This window comes from Podarcis gaigeae (assembly GCF_964106915.1).
Source record: "Podarcis gaigeae genome assembly, chromosome: 7".
In the NCBI taxonomy this organism is placed as follows: Eukaryota; Metazoa; Chordata; class Lepidosauria; order Squamata; family Lacertidae; genus Podarcis; species Podarcis gaigeae.
Window position 1 is genome coordinate 7,852,016 of NC_139683.1, and position 22,446 is coordinate 7,874,461.

At 42.7% G+C, this 22,446-nt stretch overlaps 1 protein-coding gene across 1 annotated transcript in view; it reads left to right on the forward strand.

Annotated features, from left to right (window-relative positions):
* Positions 1-22,446, forward strand: part of COL22A1 (collagen type XXII alpha 1 chain) — a 188,010-nt gene that overhangs the window by 78,386 nt on the left and 87,178 nt on the right. The window contains exons 9-15 of the mRNA XM_083748974.1: positions 304-417; positions 1,258-1,302; positions 4,828-4,881; positions 5,489-5,527; positions 16,040-16,093; positions 17,590-17,643; positions 18,700-18,753. Of these exons, the coding sequence (XP_083605100.1) occupies positions 304-417; positions 1,258-1,302; positions 4,828-4,881; positions 5,489-5,527; positions 16,040-16,093; positions 17,590-17,643; positions 18,700-18,753 (414 nt within the window). The remainder of the gene's footprint in view (positions 1-303; positions 418-1,257; positions 1,303-4,827; positions 4,882-5,488; positions 5,528-16,039; positions 16,094-17,589; positions 17,644-18,699; positions 18,754-22,446) is intronic.

Below are 22,446 nucleotides of genomic sequence, written 5' to 3' on the forward strand. Positions count from 1 at the left end.
CCAATAAGAGAACATGCCATAAGCATGAGGATGCCCAATGACACATGATCGACCAGATTTAGCTAATGGTGATGTCATTGGGAAAATTGAAAACCATTTAAATGGAAGGACAATATAAACGAACAAGTGAACATCTCTGTAATGCATCCTGTGAGAGGGGACAGCAGAAGGGAAGTGTTTATTTTGCAGGGTGGAGATCAAGAAAATGTGGGTAGGTTTCAGCTCAGCTGCAGTTAAACTGCAAATAATTTAACAAGAAACATGTTCCTGATATGTGCTATTCCTGACCTGTTCTGGCTACAGTGCCAAGTGACGGTTGTTACAGATGCTCCTCCTCTTGAAATAGCAACCACTGTTGGAAGCGAACAGGTTGGTCATATCAAGACAGTCAACTGCTCCTGTCCACCTGGAGAAAAGGTATGTATTTGAATTGGAAGTTTCCCCCTCCAAGTAAGACTTTTATTGTAGTAATCGAGATAAATATAATATTATGGCTTTAATCAACACTATTAACTCTGTGCATGAGATTCTTTGCATGTGGATTCTTCTATCAAAGGCCACCTTCCCATACTCTGGAGACAGTTTTTAGATGTGAGTTGTATATTAACATTGTGTTTTGTGAGGTCGATACCTTATGACTACTGCCCTAAATATTCTCTCCTGGAAGGAAGTTGGGCATAACAAGGACAGCAAATTTTCTGAGAATTCAAACAGAAAGAAAGAGAGAGAGAGAGAGAGAGAGAGAGAGAGAGAGAGAGAAAGAAAGAAAGAAAGAAAGAAAGAAAGAAAGAAAGAAAGAAAGAAAGAAAGAATTAGTAGAATTAATAGTCTTTATTTTGCAAACTCATCCTGGTCATCCTATATTAATTTATTCTCATGGTGCTCATGTTGGCTAGGCAGGTGGTCATATTAGGGGATCCCAGGTTGAGGTCTAGTATATTATCTAAGATAATAAAGGGGTAGTCAACTTTTTTATACCTAACGCCCACTAATGCATCTTTCTTGATGGTAAAATTTCCTTACCGCCCACCAGTGCTCGATGGAAGGAGGAATCAGCTTGTGCCGTAGAACCCCCTACCGCCCACCTAGAATCCTGAAACACCCATAGTGTGTGGTAGGAACCAGGTTGACAACCCCTGATCTAAGGCAATGTACTTATGCATTGCATGATTGCTAACATGAGCAATTAAGGCTATATTAATGTGATGGAAGCAATGAGAAATTATGTTGATAAATAATATTTCTCTCTCATTTCAGGGTGAAAGAGGTCTACCTGGGTTTGAAGGTCTCAGAGGCCAGAAGGTTAGTTTTGCCTGAGGGACCAACAAGACTTTTATTTTATTTTATTTTATTTTATTTTTTAAAAAAAACTTGATCAATTCAAGTTAAGTAGCTTCTGAATCCAAAACGGAATATGGGCTCTAATTGGGCTGCAATTTTATTGTGGGAAGGAAGCAGACATGTAGCTGCCTTGCTGCCATGAGTTCCTGTTTTCACAACAGTTTCCTCTTAGCTTATAAAATGCTAGGGCCCTGGAAATTCTCATGCATACACACTTCCATCACACTCACACTGCATGATGGGTTCCATGGGCCATTAGATTTTAAGCATATTGTGCTACCCGTTGCCTGATTAATTGGCTTCCATCATACAACAAACCTCAGTAGCAGAATTCCACAATATACTCAAGATAATTTTTGGGCATGTATAATATCCAGGCCCTGGAAGCTTTCATGCATATTGTTCTTGGCATCCATTGTCTTGAGAGACAATGGAGTGTGCCCCTGGTGATGAGATAAAACAGCTGCAATCCTGGGCAGTGTGTATGGAAATCCAAGACTGCCCATACAAGAACACCCTGCTCTCTCAGCCTCGGAGTCCTGTAGTGATTTCATGTTCTTTATTGCAGCTTGTAAAACAGTGATTGAATTGCCCCCCAAGCTCAGGCTTTTATATACATTAATTACACAATGAGTTCCGTCTGATTGGCTGATTCTGCTTCCCTCCTGGAGCCTGATTGGTCTTTTCCTGCAAGCCAATCACTTGCTGCATTCTACGATCCTACCAGCCTAATAGGCTGATTAACTTCCTCCTGGAACCTGACTGGTCTTCTCCTGCCAGCCAATCAGTTGTTGCATTCTAGGATCCTACTTGCCTATTGTTCTAGGATCCAAGCTTAGTACATAACACTGATGTAGTCCAAAGGAAAGCAGAGCAATATGTTTGGCACCAGCTTGGCTGTAGGAATTGCCAGAAGGAGATGTACAAGGCATCATCCAAACCTCTTAGGGACTCCACTCCAGATTTGTGTAGGGTTTACCTTTTAGCCTTTTCTTCTCCTGGAGATATACTGCAATGCAGTGGAGGTTTAGGATCCAAGTTTTCCTTCTCCTAGATGGGCTACCTTCCCAGGTTGTCAAGCCCCATCTGTCCTCCACTTCCTTCTATAGCATGTGCAGAAACAGATTTCTTGGCCGTTGGACTAAGTATTGGTGCTGTCCGCTCAGTCCGCCAGAGACTGTCTTTGCATGCAGTGGAAGTCCCTAAGTCACCAAGAACTTGAGATCCATTGGCTTCCCTCACCTTGTTTGCTGGCCAGTCGGAGAGAGAGCTGAGTACAAGGTGGGGACCAATGGTGGATGAAATACCCCAGGAGGAGCATGATGCGTCCCCCACCAGAGGTATTAGAGCCAGTGTGGTATAGTGGATTAAGAGCGGTAGACTCGTAATCTGGGGACCCGGGTTCGCTTCCCCGCTCCTCCACATGCAGCTGCTGGGTGACCTTGGGCTAGTCACACTTCTCTGAAGTCTCTCAGCCCCACTCACCTCACAGAGTGTTTGTTGTGGGGGAGGAAGGGAAAGGAGAATTTTAGCTGCTTTGAGACTCCTTCGGGTAGTGATAAAGCGGGATATCAAATCCAAACTCTTCTCCTCCTCCTCCTCCTCCTCCTCCTCCTCCTCCTCCTCCTCCTCCTCCTCCTCCTCCTCCTCCTCCTCTTCTTCTTCTTCTTCTTCTTCTTCTTCTTCTTCTTCTTCTTCTTCTTCTTCTTCTTCTTCTTCTTCTTCTTCTCTAACACCCCATACATCTCACTGTATGTCACAGAATGATAGAGAGAAAATGAAGGCTTGCTTTTCTTATAACATGAAATGCTTCTCCAGCTAAAGAGTTAAGCATCCTCTTTTTGCTGGTTGGCAAAAGAAGAGGGAGAATGCACTTTTTAGAAGCAAGGTTATCCATTGGTTTAAAGCGATATAGAGCTGTAGCTTTGTTTCCACCATCCCCATTTCCATTTAAAGCAAAAAAAAATTCCTTCCAGTAGCACCTTAAAGACCAACTAAGTCAGTTCTTGGTATGAGCTTTCGTGTGCATGCACACTTCTTCAGATACACTCAAAGTACACTTCTTCAGATACACTTCTTCAGATACACTCAAAGATGCACACGAAAGCTCATACCAAAAACTGACTTAGTTGGTCTTTAAGGTGCTACTGGAAGGATTTTTTTGTTTGTTTTGACTATGGCAGACCAACACGGCTACCTATCTGTAACTGATCCATTTAAAGCAGCCACTGGACTGGGCCTTGCATTTCTCCAGCTCTATAAATAGAAGCTTCCCATTTTAATCAGTGACAGTTTAACCGATGAGAATCCCTTTGCACAATGACATGAGAAATTACAGTAAGAGCCGAACCAGGGGCTGGCAGCAATAGAGCAGGGTGCATTTTAAATGGCTGCCATTTCCCCAAGGTTATGGATCTAGCGATGGCCTCTAGAAATGCTAATGTATCAGTTTAATATAAGTGAAATGGAATTCTTTATCGGGGAGCCTGGGATGGAAGCGAGCCTTTTAGAAGCTGATTATATTTAGGATGCCCCATCTCTCCTCTAAAATGGTCCAAGAGATGAATGCTGATTCCTGCTTAGCACACAGAGTGGATTATCCGCCTACATCTCTGTTTAGCAGCATTGAGTGGTTCCTCTTGACACTGATGTAAAAAGCCTTCTTTTAAAAATTGGGGGAAAAAGAGACCTTCTGACATTACTTTTTCTTTTCTATGAGCAGCCTGGAAAAAATAATAATAATAGAGAGACTTGCTGTGGGTGATCGGCTTTTTTGCAAACAGTTTTGCAGGTTGCAAATAGAACAGGAAGCAGAGAAATGCACTTTTATTTTCCTATTGCATCACATGCTTTCTTTGTTACATTGTTAAAGGGCCCACTTCAGAACCAATAATTTTATGCACGCATGCCCACACTTTTGAGTATTGCACACAACATGTTGAGGAACTGCAGCTCAGTGGTAGAGCACATGTTTTCATGCATAAAATCCAGGTTCTCTTCCTGACATCTGCAGTTTCAAAGACTGGATAGTAGCTCTGTGAAATATCACCATTTGAGACTCTAGAAAGCTTCTGCTAGTCAGAGTAGACAGGATTGGGTTGATATACAGACTGATACTGCTCTAAGGCAGCTTCTGTCTGACATCATAAGAACATAAGAAGATGCAAAAAAGCCCAGCCAAAGGCCCACTTGTTCCAGCATCATGTTCTCACAGTGGGGAGGATGAATGTACAAATGATATACTGACAAAAATAATGGCAGCAAATTGCAGACTGAAAAAGGATGGCAGGCAATACAGACCATATTTACCTATCCGATTTCCATTCCTGTTTGCAGATGGAGACACAAGCTGACACAATTTCTGAGACTTTTCCCCATTCTGATGAAATACTCAGATGTCCCTACTAATCGGTCTAATAAAAGTCAGGGGTGGGGATCCTTGCATCTTGTACTCATGGGCTAACACTTGTTCTTTTTTTTGTCAAGGGAGAAATTGGACCAACTGGACTTCCTGGCCCAAAGGGAGAAAGAGGAGAACCAGTAAGAACATTTATCAGAGCTCGGACATTCTGGGTTGTTTCCTTCCCACTTCTAAGATTACCATGTGCTAATAACAATAGGCATGTAATACTAAACTAAAGATCACAAATAACACCTGGTTGACTTACTAGATTCTGGATCCAGGACTCAAAGTTTTATCTGTGAATTATAGATGCAGGACTCTGAAGAGCTAACCAACAATAAAAAGGGGGGGGGGAACAAAGTACACAAGGTTTGAAAATGATTGCATGTACTTGAAATAATTGTTCTGCAGTTCAACCACTGCTATGCAGCAGTAACTTTGCTTTCAATTCCCATCTACTGGATTCTTAATTTATACCTCCAGTAAAAGAAATTCCATGCAGTGACTTCTAGAATCACTTAGCTACTGAATCCCATCATGTTCCATGAAGGACTACCTCTTCTGTACCTTCCTTTTCTATTGGGCTACTCGTGTTTGAGATCAACTGACATTATCACTGGTTTTCTCTTAGCTGTCTCAGAATGTCTTAGAATATCCATTGGTAGTGATAGCTCACTGTGAGATTTGTGAGAATTCTTGTGCTTTAGTTATTGTGTTAAATGTAGATTTATTCTCTCCATTTAGGGTGGAGGAGGAGCTGGCTGGGCACAGAAAGGAGAAAAGGTATGGTCATACTCAAAGCTGGGTAAACTCTAAAAATATTAACTATGCAATTATTATTATTATTATTATTATTATTATTATTATTATTAATCATCCTCTTTCACCAAGGAGCATCCATGGTGCTCCTAGTCTCATTTTCTCTCCACAACAATCTTATGAGCACCAGAATTTTTGACAGTAAATATGATTTTATGTTAGATTTCTCCCATGTGTATATGAAGTTTTACCTAATTCACACATTTTTGCAAATGATTTCCCCTAATGCAATGCATTGTTATTTGTCATTTTCATGAATAGGCATTTGTATGTCCACATTCCCTTAATATATATATACTTTTGTCCTTCTCTCTCTCTCTCTCTCTCTCTCTCTCTCTCTCTCTGTGTGTGTGTGTGTGTGTGTGTGTGTGTGTGGTTGGAGAACTGTGTCACAAAATTCAGAGAAGCATGAATTTTGACTGATAGCTGGCATTCAAGCTTGTGTCTTGCTTACTGGGTAACTTCATTTCAAAAGCAAACAAAACAGAATTTCTACCCCATCCCTAATTGGGTCCCTTCATATTGCAATTAACCAGGATCGAACTCTTGAGGATTGCCTACCATGGATCTAGGTGTTTTAGAGGAAGTCTGGGTAGCAGAACCAGAGTTTATTGGGCATCTGTTGGGGTCAGCTGGAAGGTTTGAAAGTTCTGTGCATGGGCGGAGTTCCATTCGTTATCCCAATAGTTTAAACACACACAGTATTTTAAAACCTGACTAAGTATGAGGTTTTGTCTGCTGCATCTGTACAAAATATCATTGAATGGGCACCAAAGAGGGTGAAGGCAACAATTGATCTGAATTACGAGCATCCAGATGTGTCATTTTAGTCCTTTTGTGTCTAGAAAGTTCCTGGGAGAGCTCTCCAGCACCCAAGGAGGCACTTCAGAAGATACGCAGCTGCTGGTCACATCTTGCCAACATCTGTCTGACAGGTTTGGCAGCATCACACATGTGTGCTTGTGCCAAGCACAGCTACTGTTTTCTTTTTGCTTAGATAAAAAACTGAGCGCCTCTTCAAAATGCAAAAGGGATTTTGGATCTGTGGAGCGTTCAGCTGCAGCTGTATTACAGACTTGCTCTCACGCTCTCTCTGGCTGAATTGCCACCTAATGCTATTGACCTGTTCTTTGGTTCTCACATCAGGTGTGGGTGTGTTTTTTTATTTATTGCTTTGGGGAAAAAAGGCTTTCTTTGACATTCTAGAGATACACAAAAGGCCCCAAGAAAAGTTGCTGGTGTTGAAGGAACACTCTGTTCTTCCCTTGAAATTCCTTTGAAGTTTTTTTGAAGTAGCAGCTAAGGTTGCTGAGAAAATGAACCAGCCCACCAAAACCCTAGCTAGCAGTTGCAGCAAAAGATGTTTCCTGAACTTTGGACTTCAGTGATCTGCTGTTTGTTCCCTTCTAAGTACAGAGGACAGATAGCTTCTTCCTCTCAATAGCACCCCTTCTTTGTCAGCTCTGACAACTGTGGGGAATAAGGTTCTGGATTATAGGACTTCTTTCTGAACCTAGACCCAAAAGGAGCTGCACCATCCATGCTTCTTCTTAGCCTGACGGCAGCATGAGGATGCGCAGAACATTTCAACCTTTGAAAATAAACTATAATGCATCTATCAGAATTTGCAGCATAATTTAAAACATAGTTCTTGGCTCTTTTTTTTTTTTAAAAAAAAGAAATGTATCTAAAATGGTGTCTTTGGAGAAAAAAATGGAAAGATATATTTTAAGAGACAATACATTCAACACTGTGCATTGAAGTATATATTTAAATGGATAGTAGTTGTTGTTGTTTAGTCATTTAGTCGTGACACCATGAACCAGAGCACGCCAGGCACTCCTGTCTTCCACTGCCTCCCACAGTTTGGTCAAACTCATGCTGGTAGCTTTGAGAACACTGTCCAACCATCTCATCCTCTGTCGTTCCCTTCTCCTTGTGCCCTCCATCTTTCCCAACATCAGGGTCTTTTCCAGGGAGTCTTCTCTTCTCATGAGGTGGCCAAAGTATTGGAGCCTCAGCTTCAGGATCTGTCCTTCCAGTGTACACTCAGGGTTGATTTCCTTAAGAATGGATAGGTTTGATCTTTTTGCAGTCCATGGGACTCTCAAGAGTCTCCCCCAGCACCATAATTCAAAATAAATGTATATTCCATGTATATATTTACAGAGTCATGTGAACATGCAATGGGGTAGGTTTATGATTAATGTCAGGAAGTTTTGGGGCATCACGTGGCAGGACAGAGTCTCAAACAAAGCTCTGCTCTCCCAAGCCCACATTCCCAGCATATTCAAACTCCTGTCTCAGTGACAAGTATGCTGGTTGGTCATGTCCACAGAATGGAAGATGGCAGGATCCCCAAGGATGTGCTCTATGGGGGGGGGGGCTGGCTTCAGGCTCAGGCCCATTGGCAGACCGACTCTGGGGTTGCGGCGCTCATATCGCTTTATTGGCTGAGGGAGCCGGCATACAGCTTCCGAGTCATGTTGCCAGCATAACTAAGCCACTTCTGGCGAACCAGAGCAGCGCACGGAAACACTGTTTACCTTCCCACTGCACTGTTTACCTTCTTGCACTTGATGTCCTTTCGAACTGCTAGGTTGGCAGGAGCAGGGACTGAGCAACGGGAGCTCACCCTGTTGCGGGGATTTGAACCGCTGACCTTCTGATCGGCAAGTCCTAGGCTCTGTGGTTTAACCCACAGCGCCACCCGCGTCATGTCCTCAAATGTGACATAGAGGCTGGCAACATCAACCTCCCCCCATGTGGGAATTGCTTGCAGATGACCGCAGTGCTTGGAGACAGGCAGTCAAGTTGTGCAGCCACAGCAGTGACCAGAGAAGGAATGGCTGTGGTGAAGAGCACAGAGTGAAACAATACCATGGTGCATTTTCAGCAGCACAACCAGATGCCTCCATCTGCCCCAGCTGCAACAAAACATGTCTCTCTATAGCCACAGCGGATGTTGCAGTCTTCCAAGAGTTTGACTTCACTCCCGAAAGGCACACTCCTCTATTGTCTCTTGAGACAGGTGGATGCCTGCAAAGATCTGTTCATTGCTTGGTGTGGTAGCACTTGTAGCATAACAACAGAGAAGGTTCTCACCTTGGAAATAGTTCTGAAAGTAGCATTGCCCTCTGAAACCTTCTTCCACCTTTGGCATTTGGGTAGCTACTACCATCAGCCTGGTAGCAAAGGGGACCCAGGAAGCTGTGATGGCTGATGTTTGAAAAGGAAACACTTTGCTTCTCTGCCATCACTGTTTACACTAGGAGTGGACAACCTGGAACCCTCCAGATGTTGATGGATCCCTGACCAATAACATCTGGAGGAGAACCACCTTGGCTAACCCTGGCTTAAAATGACAGCAGCAATAACTTTATTGTTTGAGAAGAGGGGAAGCGAGGTCCCATCTCTCTGTGCCGTCTTTATGAATGATTATCATAGGCTTCCCCATGAATATATGACAGCGAATTTCTGGAATTTGTTGAATATTGACTTGTTAGAGACAAATGTGTGGGTGTCCGGTTATATCCCCTTCTGCTGGTCCCCTATCCCCTCATCCAGCAAATTAAAACAGTGGGGGCACACATATTTCAGTTCTGTTGCATTTTATCTGTTTTAGCCATAGGCCATAACAAAGTTCGAGATACAAATTAGGGCCATCAATTTCAAGCATGGCAAGAATTAACATGTCAGAAATCACGGAGCTACAACAATAGTAAAACATCAGAAATCCAATTTGCAGTCTACGACGTGCACGTCATAAAATATCTTGGGCTGCCGTAGAAAAATTAGCTACATTATCCGTTATTACTATTGGCAAGTAAGTTGTCATTTCATCTTTGCAATACGCTTTTGCCTAGCATCTTCAGAAATGGGGCAGTGAGATGTATAATGAGGATTTTCTTCTATTGTTTCTATTGTATCCTCTTTTTATATATACCGTAGTACCTCAGGTTACATACGCTTCAGGTTACAGACTCCGCTAACCCAGAAATAGTGCTTCAGGTTAAGAACTTTGCTTCAGGATGAGAACAGAAATCGTGCTCCGGCGGCACAGCAGCAGCAGAAGGCCCCATTAGCTAAAGTGGTGCTTCAGGTTAAGAACAGTTTCAGGTTAAGTACAGACCTCCAGAATGAATTAAGTACTTAACCTGAGGTACCACTGTATACAGATAGAGCATATTGTGATAGCATATATTAAGGTAATGAATCTGTGGTATTCTAAACCAGGTGGGGGCTTTCACTGGAGGAAAAATGTGGAAATAATGGATAAATATGTTTTGAACCCGGGATTAAATTAGGACCAGTCTCCTTTCATTATATTTCAGGGACCTGCCCAAATTTGGAGGGCTTTTTGAGGCAATCGTTCTCCTCAACACATCATCAAGGGAAGCAACAGACTTTAGGGCCCTTCAGATCAGAATGGCTCATGAGAACATGGGAAGAACTCTGTTTGGCCAGGCCCAAGGTCCATTTCATCCAATATTCATATACCATCACAGAGCTGCAGGCCCCAGAATTCCCTCTTAAGAGGGACTGTTTGGTATATTACTCTGGGAATGATAGATCTGCGAGTGGAATTGGGAAGTCTTCTAACAACCCTCAGTGCCCTTAACAAACTACAGCTCCCAGCATTCTTTGAGGGAAGCCATGACAATTTAAAGTGGTGTTGTAGTACTAACGGATGGTGCGAATGTGGCCCAAGGCATGTGTCACAATGGCCAGGTTGGATGTATTTGACAGTATCTGCATTTCATCTTTTTCTGAGCCAATCATTGATCTCTATCTCCCACAGCTTCCATCTTTAGACCAGGGAGTTGTGTACAGGTGAATTCCTGTGTCACGACATTGCAATAAGAAAACTCTGCCCTCTCTAGCAAGTCTTCAAGTTTTCAGAAGAACTCCACATACTCAGAAGTCACAGTTTCATACTTAGATAAAAGAAATGAGCTTTAGTTGATTTAAAAAATAAAATAAAAAATTGCTGTAATTACAGGGTTTTAGTTTTAGTTTTATTCACTGGCTTCTGTGACCCAGAATAATGAGCACATAATTGTTTCAAGACCGCATAATTGTGCATCTCAGCAGCCGAACTCTCAGCACCGCAGGAATCGCAGGGCTTGCTTGCCTGCAGTTTTATTTTGCTTTGCATCACTTTGGAGAACGGCACAGCTGTCTCTATTTCTGCTTTACTGCTTCGCCAGTAAGGATGAAAATCCTTTCTGGGACTGCACTGACACCTGCTGGCTGCTTTGGCTCTGTGAAAATCCTTTGTGTATGGACCTTTCAAGCGATTATCTGGGTGGTTTGAAATTTTGCCTAAAGTTCAGGTACATGAATCAATTTGGGGAGACCTTTCTTTTCTTTTAAGGAACTGAACCTAATCTGGAGCGAGGATCTGGCCATGAATCTCCAATATTACTAAAGAGGGGGGAAAGTGAGGGTAATAAATTTATATTCAGCATTGTTCCTCCCCTATCGAGCAGCTGGACAGGGAAGGATGATTTCTAACTCAGAAGTGAGCTTTTTTCTTTTTTCTCTTTTCTGGTCTTCTTCCTTCTATCCTCCAGGGTTTGGTGTGAGGATTTGGAAAGGGAGATAGTAAATATCATCAAGTGAAAAGGGATTCTAAATGTAAATTTGCAGCAGTTCACAGCTCCTGTTGATGCTCAGGGTCCATTGGAAGTCCTAGTTTTTTGGACACAGAATTCATAGCACAGAGAAAAAGAGTGTGCTCTGGGAAGCACATAGAAAGAGAAACATATATTCCATGAGGACCTTTTCTTTAAAAAATCACAAACCGAAGTGGAAACGTGGAGAACTGGACTGAAGACTGGGGAAATGAGAAACTGAGAGAAACAAAAAAGGACAGATGCTTCTTTATCCCCCCCCCCCATCACAGTTCCTCAGAGTCCTTGTTGTTCATCAGGACTCATTCCAGAATATCCCCAGGCTTCCAAAGGACAATCTTGGGCAGCAAAGGGAGTGATCTGGGATGGATGACAACCCAGGAATATCTAAAAAGCAATGGAAAAGGAATGCAGATAAAAGCTGCCTGAACTGTGAGAAGCTGGAAAATAATTTTGATGGCAACAAGCATACGACTCTTGTTGAGCGAGGAGCACTTTGAGAAGCAATGAGGCAGGCGACAAAGACAGGAGGGTTTATCAGATCCTCAGAAGGCCCCTATTGAAATTGGAGGAATTGGAGAGAGAGGTTTTCTTCCCGTCTTTTCATACTAGAACCCAGAACCCAAAAAAGTCAAAGGATGAGAGATTCAGGAGAGACAAAAATAAAGCTATGGAATTACAGTGGTACCTCGGGTTACATACGCTTCAGGTTACAGACTCTGCTAACCCAGAAACAGTGCTTCAGGTTAAGAACTTTGCTTCAGGATTAGAACAGAAATTGTGCTCCCGCGGCGCGGCAGCAGCAGGAGTCCCCATTAGCTAAAGTAGTGCTTCAGGTTAAGAACAGTTTCAGGTTAAGTACGGACCTCGGGAATGAATTAAGTACTTAACCCGAGGTACCACTGTATTTCCTTCAAGATGGCCAGTGCCTTGGGGATATAAATGGAGGATAAAGCTATTGATTACTGCTAGCAATGAATGCCATGTACTGTATTTTAATATTTTGTTGGAAGCCACCCAGAGTGGCTGGGGAAGCCCAGCCAGATGGGCGGGGTATAAATAATAAATTACTGTATTGTTGTTGTTGTTGTTGTTATTATTATTATTATTATTATTATTATTATTATTATTATTGTGTCAGATCAATGGTCCATCTGACTGACAGTGGCTGTCCTGAGTAGGGCTTTCCCCTGCCCTACTCAGAGAGGCCCAGAATTAAATTTGGGACCTTTTGCAAACAAAGCAGATGTTTCACTACAGAGCTACAGCTCTTCAGCTACAGCTCAGAGGGCTGCCTTCTAGTTCTCTTTTAAAATGTTAAAAAGGTGAGCCCCTGCCAGCTGCAGGTGACTCAGTTGCTTAGGTTTTTGAAAACATAACTGAGAATGCTCTTGGGAGAAGGACGGTGGCTCTTCTCATGGGCAGCCATTTCAGTGCTTCGTGCACTGGACCACAGAGGGAGAAAATACATGGAAGCACTGGCAGAAGAGAACAAGAAAATGGTAGCTGTGCTATGCATTGGGACCCTGACTGCATAACGATCTGAAAAAAGCACATGCCATCCTAATAGATAACACTTTATTTTTTAGTTGTTGTTGTTTAGTCGTGTCCGACTCTTCATGACCCCATGGACCAGAGCATGCCAGGCACTCCTGTCTTCCAATGCCTCCCACAGTTTAGTCAAACTCATGTTTGTAGATTTGAGAACACTGTCCAACCATCTCGTCCTCTGCCGTCCCCTTCTCCTTGTGCCCTCCATCTTCCCCAACGTCAGGGTCTTTTCCAGGGAGTCTTCTCTTCTCCTGAGGTGGCCAAAGTCTTGGAGCCTCAGCTTCAGGGCTGATTTCCTTAAGAATGGATACATTTGATCTTCTTGCAGTCCATGGGACTCTCAAACTTGTTTATTAGTAATGAGCATTAATAGTTTCATTTTGCATTTTTTTGTAACATATATTTTCATTTTCTGTATTTCCCTTGAGTTTCCTGTATACCGCCTGCTATCTTCCATTCTATGGACATAACTAACCAGCATATTTATATTCAGCGGTGTAGAAATAGCCTAAATAAAAATAAATAGTTACATTCCCAGTTGCAACAATTTTTAAATGCAACATTGAAAACAGTTTGAAACTTGCAATAAAAAAATGGACCATTGCAAAATCGTTGTTGAGACAGTGGTACACATTATCTAACCAAATCCAATACTCTCCCCTTCTCCAGGTATTAAACTCAAACTCAACATTCATAATCAGTATTTTGAGAATCTGTGTTTCAGCATTCCATAAGTGGGAAAATAGAATTTCAAATCAATTTGATATAATGTTCAGTTACTGCAAGCAAATGTATGTTAGAAAAAATGATTAAGAATACATATACACACTACAAGTATTAATACTCTGTAAACTTATGTATCAGCATGAATCCCAGGGTCATAAGAATTGTTCTTCTCCTTAATAATCTCTGTTTTCTATTTATCTCATTTTCTTCTACTGATTGGCCTTGCATGGAAACTTGTATGGCATCAGTATTGCCTAATTGTTTAAATTAGAATGAAGTGCAGTTGGTAAGCTGGACTCTCCTCCTCCCATATTTTTTACAAATGTTCCAAGGCCAACAATTTGTTGTGAAGAATCACTTCACCCCTGGTAGAAAGTCAACTCCCTCTTTGGCGCTGCCTTTGCCAAGATACTAATAGCATTTTAATCGAATTAACCTAATAGGTTTCTGCACCTGGGTTTTCAAGAGGGCAATGATTTGTGCAGCTCCCGTGTAGCAGCTTTGAACATTCATCATAACTGTTTATTGCAGCGGTATCAACAAATTGTTGTTGAGTGCATAGTGCTATTGCAAACAGGAATGCAATTAATATAGGAGAGAGAGATGAATTGGCTCTTTCATGAACTTGAAATCTGCAGGAAACTTTGGGATCAGTTATAAGTTAAAATGACTCTAATGGGTGCCAATGTTTTACTATGAAATATTTGGCCTAATCCATAAATAGTAACCAATGGACCTGATCTGTATTTACTAGGAGAAGGTGAATAACTTTATGCATACCTTCCAATAATTCTCAGATAAAAATAAAGAGTCGTGTCATGTTAATGAAATTAATGCTATGTCCGACTCTTTGTATCCCCATGGACCAGAGCACGCCAGGCACTCCTGTCTTCCACTGCCTCCCGCAGTTTAGTCAAACTCATGCTGGTAGCTTCGAGAACACTATCCAAGCATCTCGTCCTCTGTCATCCCCTTCTCCTTGTGCCCTCCATCTTTACCAACATCAGGGTCTTTTCCAGGAATTCTTCTCTTCTCATGAGGTGGCCAAAGTATTGGAGTCTGAGCTTCAGGATCTGTCCTTCCAGTGAGCACCCAGGGCTGATTTCCTTAAGAATGGAAAGGTTTGATCTTCTTGCAGCCCATGGGACTCTCAAGAGTCTCCTCCAGCACCATAATTCAGCCTTCTTTATGGTTCAGCTCTCAATTCCATACATCACTACTGGGAAAACCATAGCTTTAACTATACGGAACTTTGTTGGCAAGGTGATGTCTCTGCTGAAGTACCTTGCTGAAGTAGATGCCTTTGAATATTGGTTGCTGTAAATCACGTGGGGAGAGTGATCAGATTCAGCTTGTGGGCTTCCCACTGGCATCTCTTTGGCCACATTGAGAATCGGATGCTGCAGTAGCTGGGCCCCTGATCTGATCAAGCAGAGTTCTACCTATGATTTCAGGATGGCTGGTGTATTGCCACACAGTAGAGACCTATGGAGTGAACTTTTCCTCCTCGTGTGAACAGGAGGGTAGCTTAGGTCATCAGGTGATGCTGTGCAGAGGGAAGAATGCGAATGATTCAGGTTAGAGTGCAACATATTCTGTCCTCCTAGGTCAAACAGATAATTTAGTAGAATGCCTCTTCAAATGCTCTGCCATCTCTGCCAATGAAAATGGGGTAGGCTACAATTTTCTTCTCAGCCAGGGGACAAAGTGAAGAGCAGCTACTCCAGAAGTGAATGGTTTCAAGCAACAGTTGATGTGGGAGAAAGCTACTGATGTTTTGCAAAAGGATAGGTCTTGCACCTTGATTTCAAGTGGAGAGACAGTATTGAAGGGAGAAGATTAACAGGTGCAATGACTCCTTCTATCATGCTGCTCGGAGCCCCTGCCAAAACTCTCACTTTGGCTCAGCTCTGAAAGGCCCAAGAGACTTTCCCTGATGCTGAAGCTGGCAACCATAAGCGAGAGCAATTACCTTCCTGTAGCCTTTAATGGCCTCAATAACAAAGCTGTGTTATCTGAGACTCCAGGGAGGTCTCCTTTGCCAGAGTGCTCTGTCACTCAGTAACTGACTCTTCCTTCATTCCCAAGACATCCTGTGCTTTTCATGCTTCTCTTAAAGGATGAAATCATATATGTGGCCCAAATAATGGGTTTGTTACAGAGTGGTAGACTTGACACTATTTATGTAATTAGCAGTTGTGAGAATGAGTTTCTTTTTAAAGTAAATAGTGTGAAGGTCTTTGTGCAAATTGGGATCTTGGTGGTCAGGATAGGTTCATCAGAAAGGGATGTAAGAGAAATGTTCTTGGTCTGAATGCTCTTGGTTCCCTGTTTCCTCTTTGGTTCATAAGTGCAAAATTCGGTATACAGCATAAAATTCACCAGCCTGAGGTTTGCAGCTTTCCTTCCACAATGCTATCCCGATTTGTAGATTCCAAGCTTTAGAACAGTCCACTCCAAACACTGCTTGTGGGTTTCAACTAGCTCATCCCTTCAGTGAATTTTAGGATAGTGTTTTATTTCGTATGAAACCTTTTTAACGCATTGTGTTTTATCATTCTAGGGTGAAAGAGGAGCCCAAGGATTACCTGGGCTGATGGGCGAAAGAGGAGAAAAGGTAACAATCTATTCAAAACAGGGAGAGAATGAAATATCTGCCAGGAATTTCCAGCTACACAAGTGGTGGACTGATACATGTGAACTAATAAAAGTTGGACTTTGTAAAGGACTTTTCCTAAAGATCTTCTGCTGTTCAGCTTAAGGGTCAGCCACACAGATTTTAGCAGCACAACAATTCCTAAAACACCACAAATAACACAGCACAAAGCACAAAGCAAAACAACAACAGTGAAACCTAGTACACATCATCAACCTGGCATCTATCGCTTGAACCTCCAGGAGACCTTTCTAGACTTTCTGCACCTGGGCAATGAATCTGGCCCCTACAAATGTAATGGAACTTAAGCCCTGAATCTTATCATTCTTATTGACTCCCCTGACCTAAGTTAAACAGCTTTCCAAGCAGTTTCTTCCTTGGCAAATTACAGATGGTACAATGCAATGCACAGTGACAAAAGAACTTAAGTTCCAGCCATGCCCCCATAAATAGGTTTTGCAGTAATTATCCCCTTTTGCATTGCCCTTCTGCAAATTCAGAGGAGGTAGTTTGAAGCTTCTAGCACTGAGCATGTCATAAAGAAAAATGAACTTTCCACTCCACTCAAACATATCATCCCCAGCCTCATCCAATATTGCAATAACTGGTGGAAGATGATTGTTATTTTTTTGTAATGTGAATTATATGCTATGGATACAGCATTTCTAAATATGCTTTCAAACGTAAGCAGCTAATATAACCACATAGTCCAAATTGAAAGTTCTTAATGAGGCATCACATGGACACAGCCAATTATGGTGCATATCACCACTGCCCATGCATCTTATTTTTTCCAAATAGCTATTTAATAGAACAGCTTTGTTGCCAGAAGTTTCTCTTCTGAGGCTGTAGGCAGAAGGGCTTTAGCTCAGCTTCCTTCCAACATGTCCTAAATATCGTAGTTGTTTGTAGAATTTATTGCTGGTTTATTTCAGCTTGCTCATCAGGCAAACCTGCAGTAAACTAGCAATATAGTTTATTGCAAAGCCAGTTAGATGAGAATAATTTGGAGAGGAGAAATAGCGGTTTGTGGGTCTCATGTCCTCTTGTTCAGGAATGAAGAGTGGCGTTCTCATACCCCTCTGCAATTCAATTTGCCACCTGGAATCTAGAGTGCAACAGTCCAGTATGCTGTGGTTTTGTCTAGACTTGGCTGTGGATGAGACAGAAAGGGGAGGGTGTCTCTTGTCTATCCAGGCCACTGGGACAGCACCCCCTTGTCACTTTGGCAGACACTTAGCTGTTAATAAATACAGTGCTTAATACCAGAAATTTGGTTTGGGGGTTGGGGTTGGGCAACGAGTCCCCTCTGAGACCTCACATTCATTTCACTTGTGGTGAAAATGATTAGACCTGCCAATGTACATTATTCATGTGCTTCTGCTTTCAGCTGGTGCTAATTTGATGCTGATGATGCTTGCCCATTAATGCATTTATGTTAATTCTTATTATTTCAGGGCTCCCTCGGCGCACCTGGCATCCCAGGGAGAGATGGTGCCAAAGGAGAGTCTGTAAGCTTTTCTCTCCCTCTCTTGTAATCTCCTTTTCTTTATATCATAAGCCAGATGCTACAAATCAATGTGCATTGAGTGGAGCATGTCTTGGGGATTAGTGTTGCCATTTTGAATGCATCCGAAACAAATGACAGCAGGTTAATAACCTCAGCAGGCCTCTCTTTGAGCCAAGGCAGCAGACGTCATATGGATTAACTGCTCTTGGATGCTCCAAGGAAGAATGTGTGTTGATGTTCATTAGAGGGTTGTTGGAAATACTGGAGACTTAACAAAGTGTATTGTGGGAGGTGGAGGAATCAACTATGGAAAGCTCAGGTGTTTATTTCACTCCAGGCACAAGTTTGGCAACCAACAATTTGAGGAACTTAAGCTCAGATGGCATCTACGTATGTTGTAACTGGAGCAACAAATGTGATTTTTACTTTTGAATGGTAGGCTAGTCTCTCTCTCTCTCTTTCTCTACACACACACACACACAGAGAGAGAGAGAGAGAGAGAGAGAGAGAGAGAGAGAGAGAGAGACTTTATCATCATCCAGGCAAGCAAGCAATAGATCAGTGCTTCCCAAACTTGGACCTCCAGCTGTTTTTGGACTACAATTCCCAACACCCAGGACCACTGGTCCTGCTCACTAGGAATGATGGAAGTTGTAGTCCAAAAACAGCTAGAGACCCAAGTTTGAGAAACAGAGCAATAGATCAAGGTCACATCTAAGCTAGGCAAAAAGATTAAAGGAGGGGGCAATGGGAGGGCAGTGGGGGGAATGTAGTCTGGCCATATGAAGAGGCTCAGAGGGGTGCGTTTGGCTCTATGCTTGAGGTTCCTTATCACTCAGTCAAAGGATCTTGTCACATCAAGGATTGGAAACATAGCTCAGATCATTGGAGAGCTTGCAAGTCAGAGGCAGGAGACCTAAGTAGATGAACCATAATCCAGTTTCAGTAAATATTAGATTCTCATGCTTCATAGATGCAGTAGGCTTTGCTTTCAGCATTCAACAATTTATAAAATGTGTAGTTTTTGCAACAAACATGCTATGCTTTCTCTTTTGAGGGAGAACCTGGACTTCCTGGAGCAGTTGGCCTCCCCGGACCACCAGGATTGAAGGTGAGCAGAGGGATCAAGGAGGATCATGAATGAAATTAAGGGCACCTTTACGAATGGTTGATTGAATGATTCAATATGAGAGCCCACCCTTATACTTAGGGTGCCTTCCAACTTCTGCAAAAGAACAAGTACCACACTTACCGTTGGGCTTCTCTCACCCACGCTCACTATTGTCTCTTCCTTTCCTAATTTCCATTATGTATACAGACTTTTAATTAGGGGTGTGTGGGGGGGAGAGATCTTACCTGCATACAAAACTCAAATGCAATTCCTTATATCATCCCTTTCCTTAACCTAACTTTCTAACCCTCCCCAAGCTCACCCCTTACCCAGCACTCTATGTGTGGGTACATAAAGCATTTTTCTTGTCCCATCAGATGTCAAGGAGATGAGTAACTATATAACCTTTAGAAGACATCTGAAGGCAGCCCTGTATAGGAAAGCTCTTTAAGATGTACTGTTTTATGTTTTTATGTATGTTGGAAGCCACCCAGAGTGTCTGGGGCAACCCGGTCAGATGGTTGGGGTACAAAGAAAGTTGCTGTTGTGGTTATTGTTGTTGTTGCTACTGTTGTTACTGTTTGCTCTTCCTGTTCAGTTCCTGTTTGCACTAGCTTGGTCTCACCTTAAGCATGTCCACATTTCATTGGATGCCAGGAACACCCACCCTCCTGAACAGAGGAAATGTGCAAAGGGTTTCTCTCCACGAATGAGTGTGGCTGTTGTTTAGTCGTTTAGTCGTGTCCGACTCTTCGTGACCCCATGGACCAGAGCACGCCAGGCACTTCTGTCTTCCACTGCCTCCCGCAGTTTGGTCAGACTCATGTTTGTAGCTTCGAAGACACTATCCAACCATCTCGTCCTCTGTCGTCCCCTTCTCCTTGTGCCCTCCATCTTTCCCAACATCAGGGTCTTTTCCAGGGAGTCTTCTTTTCTCATGAGGTGGCCAAAGTATTGGAGCCTCAGCTTCACGATCTTTCCTTCCAGTGAGCACTCAGGGCCGATTTCCTTAAGAATGGATTGGTTTGTCTCCTCCAGCACCATAATTCAAAAGCATCAATTCTTCGGCGATCTGCCTTCTTTATGGTCCAGCTCTCACTTCCATACATCACTACTGGGAAAACCATAGCTTTTACTATATGGACCTTTGTTGGCAAGGTGATGTCCCTACTTTTTAAGACGCTGTCTAGGTTTGTCATTGCTTTCCTCCCAAGAAGCAGGCGTCTCTTAATTTCGTGGCTGCTGTCATCATCTGCAGTGATCATGGAGCCCAAGAAAGTAAAATCTCTCACTGCCTCCATTTCTTCCCCTTCTATTTGCCAGGAGGTGATGGGACCAGTGGCCATGATCTTCGTTTTTTTGATGTTGAGCTTCAGACCATATTTTGCGCTCTCCTCTTTCACCCTCAATAAAAGGTTCTTTAATTCCTCCTCACTTTCTGCCATCAAGGTTGTGTCATCTGCATATCTGAGGTTGTTGATATTTCTTCCGGCAATCTTAATTCCGGCTTCGGATTCATCCAGCCCAGCCTTTCGCATGATGAATTCTGCATATAAGTTAAATAAGCAGGGAGACAATATACAGCCTTGTCGTACTCCTTTCCCAATTTTGAACCAATCAGTTGTTCCATATCCAGTTCTAACTGTAGCTTCTTGTCCCACATAGAAATTTCTCAGGAGACAGATGAGGTGATCAGGCACTCCCATTTCTTTAAGAGCTTGCCATAGTTTGCTGTGGTCGACACAGTCAAAGGCTTTTGCATAGTCAATGAAGCAGAAGTAGATGTCTTTCTGGAACTCTCTAGCTTTCTCCATAATCCAGCGCATGTTTGCAATTTGGTCTCTGGTTCCTCTGCCTCTTCTAAATCCAGCTTGCACTTCTGGAAGTTCTCGGTCCACATACTGCTTAAGCCTTCCTTGTAGAATTTTAAGCATAACCTTGCTAGCGTGTGAAATGAGTGAAATTGTGCAGTAGTTGGAGCATTCTTTGGCACTGCCCTTCTTTGGGATTGGGATGTAGACTGATCTTCTCCAATCCTCTGGCCACTGCTGAGTTTTCCAAAATTGCTGGCATATTGAGTGTAGCACCTTAACAGCACCATCTTTTAAAATTTTAAATAGTTCAGCTGGAATACCATCACTTCCACTGGCCTTGTTATTTGCAGTGCTTTCTAAGGCCCATTTGACTTCACTCTCCAGGATGTCTGGCTCAAGGTCAGCAACCCCACTACCTGGGGTTTGCGAGACATCCATATCTTTCTGGTATAATTCCTCTGTGTATTCTTGCCACCTCTTCTTGATGTCTTCTGTTCTGTTAGGTCCTTACCACTTTTGTCCTTTATTATGGTAATCTTTGAATGAAATGTTCCTTTCATATCTCCAATTTTCTTGAACAGATCTCTGGTTCTTCCCATTCTGTTGTTTTCCTCTATTTCTTTGCATTGCTCGTTTAAGAAGGTCTTCTTATCTCTCCTTGCTATTTTTTGGAAATCTGCATTCAATTTCCTGTATCTTTCTCTATCTCCCTCACATTTTGCTTGCCTTCTCTCCCCCGCTATTTGTAAGGCCTCATTGGACAGCCACTTTGCTTTCTTGCATTTCCTTTTCATTGGGATGGTTTTCGTTGCTGCCTCCTGTATAACGTTGTGAGCCTCCATCCATAGTTCTTCAGGCACTCTGTCCAGCAAATCTAAATCCTTAAACCTGTTCCTCACTTCCACTGTGTATTCATAAGGGGTTTGATTTAGATTGTATCTTACCGGCCCAGTGGTTTTTCCTACTTTCTTCAGTTTAAGCTTGAATTCTGCTATAAGAAGCTGATGATCTGAGCCACAGTCAGCTCCAGGTCTTGTTTTTGCTGACTGTATCGAGCTTCTCCATCTTTGGCTGCAGAGAATATAATCAATCTGATTTTGATGCTGCGCATCTGGTGATGTCCACGTGTAGAGTCGTCTCTTGTGTTGTTGGAAAAGAGTGTTTGTGATGACCAGCTTGTTCTCTTGACAGAACTCTATTAGCCTTTGCCCTGCTTCATGTTGCTCTCCAAGGCCAAACTTGCCAGTTGTTCCTTTTATCTCTTGGTTCCCTACTTTAGCATTCCAATCCCCTATAATGAGAAGAACATCCTTCTTTTGTGTCACTTCTATAAGGTGTTGTAAGTCTTCATAGAATTGGTCAATTTCAGTTTCTTCCGCACCAGTAGTTGGTGCATAAACTTGGATTACTGTTGTGTTAAAAGGTCTGCCTTGGATTTGTATCGAGATCATTCTATCATTTTTGAGATTGCATCCCAGTACTGCTTTCGCAACTCTTTTGTTGACTATGAGGGCCACTCCATTTCTTTTGCGGGTTTCTTGCCCACAGTAGTAGATATGATGGTCATCCAAACTGAATTCGCCCATTCCCGTCCATTTTAGTTCACTGATGCCCAGGATGTCAATATTTATTCTTGCCATCTCATTTTTGACCACCTCCAACTTACCCAGGTTCATGGTTCTTACATTCCAGGTTCCTATGCAATATTTTTCTTTAAGGCATTGGACTTTCCTTTCGCTTCCAGGCATATCTGCAACTGAACGTCCTTTCGGCTTTAGCCCAGCTGCTTCATCAGCTCTGGATCTACTTGTACTTGTCCTCTGCTCTTCCCCAGTAGCATGTTGGACGCCTTCCGACCTGAGGGGCTCATCTTCCAGCG